This window comes from Trachypithecus francoisi, unplaced genomic scaffold (assembly GCF_009764315.1).
Source record: "Trachypithecus francoisi isolate TF-2019V2 unplaced genomic scaffold, Tfra_2.0 Contig00181, whole genome shotgun sequence".
NCBI lineage: Eukaryota > Metazoa > Chordata > Mammalia > Primates > Cercopithecidae > Trachypithecus > Trachypithecus francoisi.
Window position 1 is genome coordinate 363,894 of NW_022680500.1, and position 12,724 is coordinate 376,617.

The 12,724-nt window shown below is 47.8% G+C and overlaps 1 protein-coding gene across 1 annotated transcript; it reads left to right on the forward strand.

Moving 5' to 3' along the window:
• Positions 1-5,011: 5,011 nt before the first annotated feature.
• On the forward strand, positions 5,012-12,534 carry LOC117075301 (nuclear RNA export factor 2-like). The gene is given in 19 exon segments (XM_033197577.1): positions 5,012-5,250; positions 5,477-5,621; positions 5,623-5,649; positions 6,456-6,539; positions 6,651-6,755; positions 6,871-6,951; positions 7,134-7,203; positions 7,360-7,448; positions 7,569-7,676; positions 7,863-7,972; positions 9,672-9,708; positions 10,104-10,172; positions 10,259-10,314; positions 10,448-10,555; positions 10,676-10,734; positions 10,874-10,989; positions 11,085-11,127; positions 11,722-11,794; positions 12,329-12,534. Coding segments are annotated over 19 exon segments (1,806 nt in total). The 3' UTR covers positions 12,516-12,534.
• Positions 12,535-12,724: the final 190 nt, after the last annotated feature.

Here is a 12,724-nt window from a genome sequence, read left to right on the forward strand (position 1 = left end):
TCCTCTTGGTTTTACAATAGCCTAAGTGCTGTAGCTTCTCAACTTGTCTCTAGAATTGTCAGAGGTATTCTAATCCATGTATTGTTAACTCAAGATTTATATAGAAGGACAACTTGTAGCTTTCTAGCTTGAGATCATGCTGATGTCAGTCTGGAATATTCAATTTTATATCCTGGGCCTTTTTCCACATTGTGTCATGTAGTATGAGGAATACTCTAGCGTTATTTTCCAAGCCTACCACTTAAGCCAGAACAATTTCTTGAATAATGAAGTTGGAAATTAGAAACTTAGATCCCACCACCACCACCACTGAAGCTTTCCATATACATATTTCAGTCTCTGAGCTTCTTATTTTGGTTTCCTTAATCAGTATGTCAGATTATTTTCCAACATGGTTTTCTTGTCTTAATATTGCCACTTTACAAAACACATTAATAGCCAACACAACAATGTGTCCCTATACACCCATCTGTTTTCCTTCTCATTTCCAGGAGGATTAATAACAACAAATGTAACTAAAACATATTTCTTCCTCAAAAAATGCCAGATGCTGTACTAAATTCTTGACATAGCAATAGAAAAATTATTTATAGTGCTTGTTAGGTCACAGGCATTTCTTCAGGTGCTTTTTATGTATTTCCATGTGTTAACTCATTTAATTTTTACAGTAACCCAGGAGGTAGAAACTGTTACTATCTTCGAGTTAGAGGGAAAACAAACAACAAGAGCTTGAGTCACAGTGTGGTCAGTTACTTGACTTGGATCATAGAATTTAGCACCAGGATTGAAATCCTGATGGATCTGACCTCAAATCCTATGCCCATAACCAATAATGTGCGACTCTGTGTCGAGGCTGAAATGAGCGGTGTGACAGAGCCCACTCAAAGTCTGGTGGGCAATGATGGGTGCTGTGTCTGAAACCAATGAACCCTGACTCCAGCCTTCTGTGCAAGTGACTCATCATTGCACACAGTTGCCCTGTACCGTTTCTCCTTTTTGAGACTGTGTGGGAACTGTTTCTCTGGTGTTCAACTTGAAGTGAAGTAGCAGGGACAGACAAGACGTACATGGAAAGGAAGAAAGAAAGGTTTCCAGAGGGGAGCGTATCACCAGGATGAATTCAGTTCCCTGGAGGCTTTTTCAATGTGTGTTTTGTTGTCTTCTCTGTACTCACTCTCTTCTTTCTGACCCACACATCCATTCCTTGGCCTTTTTACTCTGTATGCCAGGTACTCATGCCCTTCCTTGCCATGCCTACTTAATTCCAAGGACAATCATTTCTACTTCTCCCCTAACAATGTCAGCCACTCTCTGGTCCCATCATCCTTCTGTCCCAAATAACCTGTAAAGCACAGTCATATAATTATATGTATGTATTTAGACAGAGAATGATTTATGTGATAAATTCAAAAAGTGAAATGTCTGGATCATTGTAAGAATGACTTCTGAATGATTAGGCATATTGCAGAAAATTAGACTCACACACGATTAGTGGAAGTGTATATTGGTGTAAATATCACTGAAAATCCTTAGGAAAATATCACTTTATGCTTAAAAGTATTCATGTGCTTCTCCTGGGAAAGTGTAGAGCAGGGACTCAAAATCTTAGACCCACTTTAAAGCCCAAGCTGTGTTCCACTGGATTTTTTGGCCTCCCCTACTGGGGGTGCTCTGTAACCCTGGTCAACCCATTATAATAATGTTCCATTACATTATTATACAGAGAACTCTACTACTTTCTTATTTTAAAACAATCAATTCAAATATTAAAACACCAAGAAGTAAAGAAGAAAAAAGCACTAAAAAGCATATTCTGAACAAGAAACAAAATTTGGCCATATATAATACATAACACATGAAACGAAATATGCAGTAGGATCCAGTGTTGTGTGGCAATGTGTTTACCAACATGATTTGGAGTACATGTATCTGTAACCTAATTCTAAAAGCATGTAGTACAAAACACTAATACTTGCTTTCATGGGCAACACAGACACACAGACACACACTCTTTTCTTTCTCTGAGATAGGGATGGTACTTCCTGTCTATCACAAGGCTGAGTGAACACAACATGCCTGTAGGTCCAGAGCGTTCTTCCTACAGAGACCAGATGTCCAGAAAGCTCTGTCTGCTGGATTCAGGGAAGGCCTTTTTTCATTTCTGTCACCACTATTTGCAAAACCCCCTTGTCTGAGATCCTCAAAGCTGCAGTTCTAGCCTTAGTCTATAGGGAGGTACTTATTTCTAATGATACATCAATGAAAAAAATATTAATTTTGTGGAAGAATAATTTAATTCGTTCTAGCTTTGCAAGCAGGTTATAAAATAGTTCTGCAGCCTGAATAGGTCTGGAATAAATAAATAGAGGTTGGTAGAAAAGGTTCAGATGGATGTATTCTCAAAAGCATTTTGTTGATGATCCCAAACCTACATCACATGCATTCTTTTAACAAATATTAATTAGGCCCTTATTCTATTCCAGACACTACCAGCCTAAAGTGACTCCTAATCTGAAAACCCATGGCCCAAACAGATTTCACCCATCTGGTGCAAGACAGAGATCTCCACTTTATCCAAGAAACATGGTTCCCATCCCAACAGGAGTGACTAGCAGAAAACATCATCCCTGGCCTGCTCAGAAAAATCTGTCCATGAGACCAGAAAGATTTCCATTTAAGGGAGAACCAGTGCAGTCTCTGGAGGAGCACTCAGGGTGTAGAGGCAGACCAATATACTTGAGGACATAATTCCTATTCTGCCACTTACTTGACTGGGAAATGTACCTGACGTCTGTGAGCCTAATATTCATGATTTGAAAAGGGACTGTGGATACAATTCTCATGGGATTTCTGTGAGGTCAAGAGAAACCTGGTGAGTCTGCCCAACACTGAACAAATGTTGGTTGCCACTGGGCAGTTGTTGGTTTTCTTCTTAACCCATTCTTTCCCTGCCATAGCAGGGATGCTGATGCCATGCACTCAATGGCATGGCAGTGATGTAGGCAGAATTCCAAAATGACACAGGAAGTTCCAGTGGGAATGCACGTGATGTCATGGATCAACCAGTACATGGTGGGGCCTGATGGGAAACCCAGGCAGTCTGGGTGAGAAGCACAAGCTGCTTTATCTTGAGATTGCCTGTAATTCTGGCAGCACAACTGCAAGACAGGGATTGTGCAGAGATGCCAGAGTTCAGTAAGTAGATGTGCACCTGTGTGTGTTTTATCTTCAGTGTCTCTCTCTGTTGGGTCCCTTTGTGGCTTTTTATTACGTGTGCTCTCTTCAAACACAAGGCCTTGCCTGAGGCTATAGCTGTAGCTGTTGACTAGCTCACTTTTACACCTTCTTCCCCTCAGCGACATTATTTCTGAAGTAATGCTGGTTCTCAAAAATGACGTTGACTCTTCCTGTGCTACGTGTATTGACCATGTGCCCTTAACCCTCACTTTAATCTCTGATTTTTGTCCCTTTCATTTATGGACTTTCATGAAAATGAGTTGGTTCCTGGACATCTTCAAAATGTCACCAATAGGTCATGCACATGTACCCTAGAACTTAAAGTATAATAAAAAAAAAAAAAAAAAAGAAAAAAATAAAAAATAAAAAATAATCTACTGTAAAAAAAAAAAAAAAAAAAATGTCACCAATAGGGGCCTTTGTTGTTGTTGAGTATTGTTATGGACTCATAGCTTTTTAACATACCGGTTAAAGGATTTTGAGTAGAGGAATGACAAGATTTGACTTATGCTTTAAAAAATCCCTCTGACCGCTGTGTTGAAAATAGATGGTAAGGGAGCCAAGGACAAAAGCAGGACAAGTTGGAAAGCAACATAATCCAGGAGATAGATGTTGGTGACCTGGCCAGGGTAGGTAGCAACGGAGGGGGTGAGAAGTTGCCAGACTCTGGATATATTTTAAAGGTAGAGACAAGAGAAGATACATCCCTTCCTATCGGTTGGATGTAGAGTGTGAGAGAAAGAGAGCACTCCAGGCCCACTTCCAAAGTTGTGGGGACCGAGCATCAGGAATGTCTAGGTCACAAGCTCTGCCTACATTTAATTTCACTTCTAATGGCACACAGGGAAAGTCCCAACACTCGAGAGTAGCAGGACTGTCCTGACAGTGGGTCACACATAGTGAAAGCAATGACCCCCCTACAGAAGTTCATCTGAGGTCTGGCCATATCAGTACATTGCAGAGAGGTCAGCAGTGACTGAAATTTTATTCATAAGGGTGCCCTGAGACAAGATGTACATTTTGAAATTGGTTGAGGTCTGCTTGACGGTCCAGGAGATGGTCTACCTTCGTGAATGCTGCAAGACAGTAGAGGGGAAAAGAAAAGCGCTCTGTTTTCATTGTTGGCTACAGTGTGTTGGGTACAGTGTTTCATTTATGTCATTTAGATCCTGTCACTGTACTGGTTTTCAATATCTGCTGATTTTCTTTCTAGTAATTCTGTCACTTGCTTAGGAAGAGTTGTCTCTTGGGCTGAAAGCATTTCAGGCTGGGCAAAAAGAAAGCTTGCTCTGGATATTTCAAACTGAGTATTGTTGAGGGCAAGGCTGGAGGCAGGAGGGCAGCTTGAGAAGCTGTTACATCAGACCCACCTGTCATTAAAGCTTGTACTACACCGGCAAAGAAGTATAACTTGCTGATTGTTCACAGAATGCATTTGGAGATTGGATTTGGGAGGTGCGAGAGAGCTTGTCTCCCAGGTGTTGGTGTGGTTGTTAGGTTAGAGAAGCCTGAGAGAAGGCAAGATTAGGACCCCTTCCAGGTGTGTGGCTAGTGTCTAGTCCAACCCATGGACACATGCACCTCTGTTCTTTATAATTCCTGCTCTATTTCTTAAGAGGTTCAACACAGTTGCTTCCTCTCCCAAGATTCCTCCCCTGATTGTGCCACCTGTGAGATAAGGCTGTTGTATCTGGACAGGCAGAGGAGTTTGTTTTCTGGGGTTTGTGTGGCGGGTTGGCACTTTACTTGCCCTACCATGGAGTTAGCTCACGTCATGGTAAGTGGACCATTGATGTGTCTCAAACGTGTCTTTTTGTTCTCAGTTGCAGAATGCCATGACCATGGTAGCCCTTTTCAAGGAAGAAAGAAAGGTGGGAATTCTGTCCGGGATAATTTTGACAAGAGGAACTGTCATCATGAACATGGTGGGTATGAGCGTCCACCTTCACACTACCAGGAGAATGATGGAAGCGTGGAGATTCGGGATGTCCACAAGGACCAACAACTAAGACAGTAAGTGACCAGGCAGCTTGGTTTGCAAGTAGCAGCTCCCGGGACTGTGCAACCCTTTCATTCTCTGTGGTCTTCCTTTTCTTCTCTCATTAGAGAATTGAAGAATGCTGGAAGTGGAATAATGACTGAGCAATTCCAATTATAGCCCTGGTGTCAGTGAGGGGAGCATGTATAGAAGACTTTCTTAACTTTAATGAATACCCACCTTCTCTCCCTTTCCCCACAGCACTCCTTATAGAAGTGCTGTAACTTCTATAAGGAGAAGGAACAGGAAGCTAGTGAAATGGCATAGGGAAGATCAAATCCATATTACCATGTGGAGAAATAGAAAACCTCCAGAGAAAAAAAAACGAGGCAGAACACACAAGATGAAACGTGAGGAACTGGTTCAAAGTCACAGTAAGTATCTCGGTGAGGTCTGCATTAGGTAGAATATTCTGGGCCAGGCGTGGTGGCTCACGCCTGTAATCCCAACACTTTAGGAGGCCGAGGCAGGCAGATCACTCGAGGTTAGAAATTTGAGACCAATCTGAGCAACATGGTGAAACCCCATCTCTGCTAAAACTACACTAACTAGCCGGGCATGGCAGCAGTCACCTGTAAATTCAGCTACTTGGAGGCTGAGGCAGGAGAATCACTTGAACCTGGGAGGTGGAGGTTGTAGTGAGCTGGATCACACCACTGCACTCCAGCCTGGGCAACAGAGCAACACTCTGTCGAAAGAAAGGAAAGAAAAACAGAAAGAAAGAGAGAAAGAGAGAGAGAGAGAGAAAGAAAGAGAAAAAGAGGGAGAAAGAAAGAGAGAGAGAAGAAGGAAGGAAGGAAGGAAGGAAGGAAGGAAGGAAGGAAGGAAGGAAGGAAGGAAGAAGGAAGGAAGGAAGAAAGAAAGAAAGAAAGAAAAAAGAAAGAAAGAAGGAAAGAAAGAAAGAAGGAAAGAAAGAGAGAGAATATTCTGCAACCTGATAGAAGGAAGATCACATAAAACACCCTAAGTTGATTATTTGAAAGAGGGCTTCAGAATGGAGAGAAAGGAAGCTTAGGGAATCCATATTTGGAATGAAAATAAGAAATCATGTCAGTGGTCGCTTCTTTAGAAGTCCAAGCTAGGTAGAAAGCTGGGAAAAAAACAGCTGGTTGGTTCTGTTCTCCATCCTTAGTTCCATGTTATCTCTCCCTTCTCTCCTATTTCTTCTTTTTACCCTTAGATTCCTTACGGGATAAAGTATGACAAGTCATGGCTAATGAATTCAATCCAGAGCCATTGCAGTGTCCCCTTCACTCCAGTTGATGTAAGAGAGGATGGTGAGGCCAGATGAGTGGGCACGGGGGATGGGGAGAGGTCTGGCTCAGCAGGGGCCATTGGCCTCTGAAGCTGTTGCTCTTGCCTTCACTCCCTGTAGTTCCACTACATCCAAAATCGGGCATGCTTCTTTGTCCAGGATGCTAGTACTGCCTCCGTATTGAAGGATGTCAGTTATAAGATTTGTGATGATGAGAACCAAAAGGTGTGTGCCAAGGGCATTCCCTGTACTTAGTCTCTGGGCAGGAAGACAGGCCAGGGGGCTGGTCGTCCTCTTTGGGATTAAGGGTCCTGGTACTTACCACGCTGCCTCCCTGCAGATATGTATATTTGTCAATCTTTCTACTGCGCCCTACTCTGTAAAGAATAAGTTGAAGCCAGGCCAAATGGAGATGCTAAAGGTAATACAGACTCAAGGATCATTGTATGCTCACTTCCTGGACCCACCTCTTCTTCCCCTGGCCCCCTCTTTCCCTGTCACCACCACCGCCGCCGCCGCCGCCACCACCACCACCACCACCACCACCACCACACCACCACCACCAGAGCCTCAGAGCCTCTGTCTTCATCTCTATCTCTGCAGCTGACTATGAACAAACGGTACAATGTCTCCCAACAAGCTCTTGATCTCCAGAATCTCCGCTTTGACCCAGGTATGGCTGACAGCAGCAATTCTCAGGCAAGCGGGGGCAGAGTGGTCTGCCTGAGAGGGAGACTTAGGGATGGCAATTTACGGAGCGGTTGGTGCTGACTCTGGTCCAGCCATGGCCCTCCCAGCCTTCTGATTCCCTTCTCCTGGCTTCTTCAAGACTTGATGGGCCGTGACATTGATATAATCCTGAATCGAAGAAACTGCATGGCTGCCACCCTGAAGATCATTGAAAGAAATTTCCCTGAGGTGAAGCCTTGGGCCCAGTGCTGGTATTTAGTTAGAGGGGTGGAATAGATAGGGTGGAGGGCAGATTTGTCTCCAAGGCCCAAGATAGTAGCCCCCACTCTAACTCTTCTTGACCCAAAGCTATTGTCTTTGAACTTGTGCAACAACAAACTGTACCAGCTGGACGGCCTGTCTGACATTATAGAGAAGGCTCCCAAAGTCAAGACCCTGAACCTCTCCAAAAATAAGGTGAGAAGGGGGAGCCAGATCAACTTTGGATGGAGGGTGGATGGCAGTACACATCAGGATAATGGCAACAGGCAGGCAGAGGTACCTGTGGGTGACTATGAGGGCTGGGGGAATTCGGGACCCACGGTCCCAGGTGTCTCTCTTTCCCTGGCCCTCCTTCTCCAGTTTCCTCCCCATCTTTCTTAGCTGGAGTCGGCGTGGGAGTTGGGCAAGGTGAAAGGGCTGAAGCTCGAAGAGCTATGGCTAGAAGGGAACCCCTTGTGCAGCACCTTCTCGGACCAGTCCGCCTATGTAAGGTCAGTGGCAACCCCTATCGCCCTTCCTGGGCACCTTTGCTCCCTGGGTGACTGAACTGTGTCTGAAAGTGCCCTTCTGCAGGAAGAAGCAGTGTTGGTCCTCTGGGAGGACCACAAACCTCCCCTCCTACACACACACACACACACACACACACACACACATTCCTTTCTCTGTGTCACTCACTCATCTGTGCTTAGAGGTCTCCTTTCCTTTCTCTGACATGCTCCCCTTTTCACCTGCTCTGGGTTGTGTTTCCCGCCTGTCTCCACCAAGCTTCCTCCAGCGTGCCCTCCGTGAGTGTGCTCCAGAAAGCGGGGCGGCTCCCCCACCTCCCCAGGACCAGCAGTATTCAGATGCTGGTGCCCTGGACTGAGAAGAGTCCTTTAGTCCAGGGCCTCATGCTGAGACAAGCCTTCCTGCCTCCATGCTGAGATGAGGCTTCCCTCCCCTGTCCTGAGAGGCGTTCTCCTTCTCTTGCTCCAAAAAGGTCCCCCCACCTGTCCTGGGCTGGCATGGGGGCTTCCCTGTTTCATACTGAGGGCCAAGGCCCTGGGTGGCTGCTGTCATGCCATCTCTTCCTCTGGCCCAGTGCCAGGAGCTGGGCCCTCCTTGGGGAGAAACCTGGGTTTCCTGAGTCAAGGGACCAGAAGCGGGCCACGTTCCTGAGGCAGGAGTGGAAGGCAGAAGGCCGAGGAGGTTGGGGAGACAGAAGGACAGGCCTCTCAGGGCACTGCCTCTCCTTCCCTCCACACCTCACATTGTCCTGCCTGGGCCCTCAGAGGAGTCCTGGGTAGCCCGAGACGGGTAGCATTCCTCGGTCAAGGTGTCAGCACAGAGGGGCACAGGAGTCAGTGACCATCAGAAGAGAATGCAGTGGTCGGGAGAGGGGATCCCCAGGCTCTGAACCCCATGCTGAGCTGGGGCCTGACCCTTCACTCCTCCTGGGAGAAGGTCTCCTGTCCCCGTGGCTGCTCTGTTTCCCATGCGCAGCTCAGACTGAGCTCACACAGGTGAGAAAGGCTCCAGCTGCATCCAGTGGGCCCCAGCCCAACAGGTGCATGTTTTCCTTTCCTGCCTCAGTCCCCAGGGCCAGCCAGGGGGCAGTGAGAGAAAGGGCTGCAGCAGGGGAGCCCTTTTCTCCTCTATTCCTCCCTAAACTCCACCTCCGCAGTAGAGCGTCTTTCCTTTCCCTTTGCATTGCATCCTGTTTCTCCCTTGTCTCTCCTCTCCTATGTCTCACCCATCTCTCCCTCCCCTACCTTCACCCCATTTCTGATGTCGTCCCCTGTGCCTTCCCCTTTCTGCCTCCTGAGCCCGGCCTCACTCACCTCCCTGTCCCAGCATCCTGGGCCATCCCTAAGGGCTGACGTGGTCTTGGCCAGGGCCTGGTCAGGCAAGTTGATGGACAGCCAGTGAGGTAGCAGAGCCCTGGGCTCCCACCCCATTTTCTGCTCCCTGCAGAGCCTTCCACGGTGACTTGGACAAAGGGGAGGGAGGGAGGGAGGGAGGGAGGGGAAGAAAGCCCTGGAACCTGGGCTCCCAGTGCTGTTTCGTGTGGCACTGGAGAAAAGGGAGTCAGGACAGTCTAGATGGAAGCTAACCAGGAGGAAGGAGAGGGAGGAGAGTGAGAGGGAGTGGGAGAGAGACTGTGCCACCCTGAACTGTCAGTCACTTCATTCAATTTTTGGTTTTGGACAGTGCCATCCGGGATTGTTTCCCCAAGTTGTTACGCCTGGTAAGTATGTATAATACCGTCATCATTGTCTCCTCTTACTCAAGAACATGACCTCCACACCTGCCCTTAAGTCCTTTGGGTCTTGCCTAGATTACATGCTTGTATCAGACCCTCATCCATTTTACAGGCAGGGATTCCTGAAAAAGACAAGAATATTCTCCCTGAAAATGTGTACACACACAAACACACACACACACACACACACACACACACACACACACATTTGCATGTAATAGTAGAGATGTCCAGCACTCCATGAGAAAGCTGCCCACTGGAATTTCCAGGCCCATTCCCACCTGGCCTCTGATGCTTGTCTCCCTGGGCATGTTCATCTTACTGGTCATCGAGCTCCACCTCCTTGGTCTCCACTGCTGACTTCCTCTTTCCTTCTCCAGGACGGCCGAGAGTTATCTGCACCAATGATTGTTGACATTGACAGGTCTAAGATAATGAAACCCTGCAAGGTGAGGAAGAAGGACCAAGCAAGATTTGGGGTGTTGTAAGGGAGGCTTTGTCCACCGCATAGATCCAAATTGTCTTTTGATTTCAGGAAAACTTTACTGGATCTGAGACCCTAAAGCATTTAGTCCTGCAATTCCTGCAGCAGTGAGTATCCCTGGAACCCTGGGACCATGAGGAAGGGGAGGGCTGAGGCAGGCTGGGCTACCCATGCACAGGTCAGCTCACGGGAGTTTTCAAGTCTCATCAGAGGTAGCCTATCCTCACTGCTTCCCCACAGGTATTACTCGATCTATGACTCTGGAGATCGACAGGGTCTCCTCGGTGCTTACCACGATGAGGCCTGTTTCTCCTTGGCTATTCCTTTCGACGCCGAGGACTCAGCCCCGTGAGTATCACGACTCAGACCCTGCTCTGGGGCTGTGTGTCTCCCCAGCAGACACAGGCCAACTCCTGGAAATGCCCGCACTGGGCGGGCCACCCACTCCTGCTCCTCTTTTTCTCCTAGGAACAGCTTGCGCAAGTACTTTGAGGATAGCAGGAATATGAAGACACTCAAGGACCCCCGTAAGTGTGTGATGGGGAAGAGTGGGCAAGGTAAGGGGGTGTGATGGGAACAATCACAGGGGCCAAGGACCAGGGTGTGGCAGCCCCCTGCCCCGCCCCGCCCCACCCTGCCGTTCCTTGCTTCTCTTCTCCTCTACAGACCTGAAGGGGGAACTGCTGAGGCACACAAAACGTGACATTGTGGACTCCCTCAGTGCGTTGCCCAAAACTCAGCATGACCTCAGCTCCATCCTGGTGGACATGTGGTGCCAGACGGTGAGCACCTGCTTCCTCCCTTGAGCAGGCCCAGAGAGCCAGAGGTGGGTAGGAGGTTAAGGAGGATCCTGAGCACCTGAGCTCTTCCCTTTCAGGAATGGATGCTCTGCTTTTCTGTCAATGGGGTTTTCAAGGAAGGTGAGTGTCTGTATAGTCCCCTCCCCAGATCCCCCGCTGCTCCCTCCCCCTGGCTGGGCTCCCTCTCAGAACTCCCCCAGCTTCCCTGATTTCATTCCTTCCTTTCCTTCCTCTTCTTCCCTCCGTGTTTTCCCACCCCCACTCTGCCCTCAAACCACCCTGCTCTGACCTAGGTCCATGCCTGTCTGCCCTGCACAGCTCAGGCGTGTGTTAAGGACACAGACTGTGGAGTTTGGCAGCTCTCATCCCAGGTCCTTACTCTGTGAACTTGTGGTTGGTTACTTAACGCTTCAGTTTCCTCATTTGCAAAATGGGGCTAATAACCTATCTCTTGGGCTACTGTGAAATAGGCATTAAGTGAACTTGTGGTTTTCACAGGGCCCCACACATGATAGGGGCCCTGTCACTGGGAGCGGGTTGTTCCTGTTGCTGCCCTCCCCATTCCTGCCACATCCACCTGACTCCAAGTGAACACCTGTCCTGGTCTGCCCCGCCTTCTGTGTGAGTGTCAAGCAAGACTCTGACGGGGGATCACCGTGTGAGCATGTTAAAGCCTGTGCAACTCTAAGGTGGTGGTGTTTGTTGTCTTTGAAGTGGAAGGACAGTCTCAGGGCTCTGTTCTCGCCTTCACCCGGACCTTCATCGCTACCCCTGGCAGCAGTTCCAGGTTAGTGCTGTGTTGTGGGTGGGAGCACCCATCCAAGCTTGGGGCCCATGTCGTGGAAATGTGGTGGGTGCAGTCCTCAGGGTGTTCTCAGTATTGTGGAAGGCCAACAGGAAGATCCAAGGAACAGTCTAGCCGAGTGTTTAAGAGTGTGGGCCCTGGAGTCAGAATACAGATTCTGTTCCTCACCCCAACATTCACAAACTATGTGACCTTGATCAACTTATTCGACCTCTCTGTGATTCAGTGCCTTTTTCTGAAAATTGGAATAAGACTATCCACTTTGTTGGACTGTTGTACAGGGTAAATGCGTTGGGGTTAGAGCTAAAGGTCTAGTGAAGCTGGTAGACAGCCTCTCCAAAGGCGGACTCTGTGGGAGGGTTAGAGGGCACCAGCCAAAAAATCTGGGAGGCAGGCACAGTTAGGGATATGGAAGGAATTTGGTTGTTGCGTGGCAGTGGTTAAGAAGGATCCTGTTGTTGGGGGTGTGGAGTTATCTACCTGTCCAGTTTGAGGGTGCATTTTTCTTTCCTGCAGTCTGTGCATCGTGAATGACGAGCTGTTTGTGAGGGACGCCAGCCCCCAAGAGACTCAGAGTGCCTTCTCCATCCCAGTGTCCACACTCTCCTCCAGCTCTGAGCCCTCCCTCTCCCAGGAGCAGCAGGAAATGGTGCAGGCTTTCTCTGCCCAGTCTGGGATGAAACTGGAGTGGTCTCAGAAGTGAGTGCTGGGGGTACATGGGGATGGGGAGAGTTGGGACATTAGAGGAATGAGTAGTGGAAACTCACATGCAATTTGGAAAAATAACTATCTAGATATTTTGCTCCCAAAAAAACAGGGGGGCCCATGAAAAAGGTATCATATTTTTCATTAAATATTTTTTAAAATGGCATAATGCCCAGATGACATTACCTTCCATTTGTAAAATCTGAA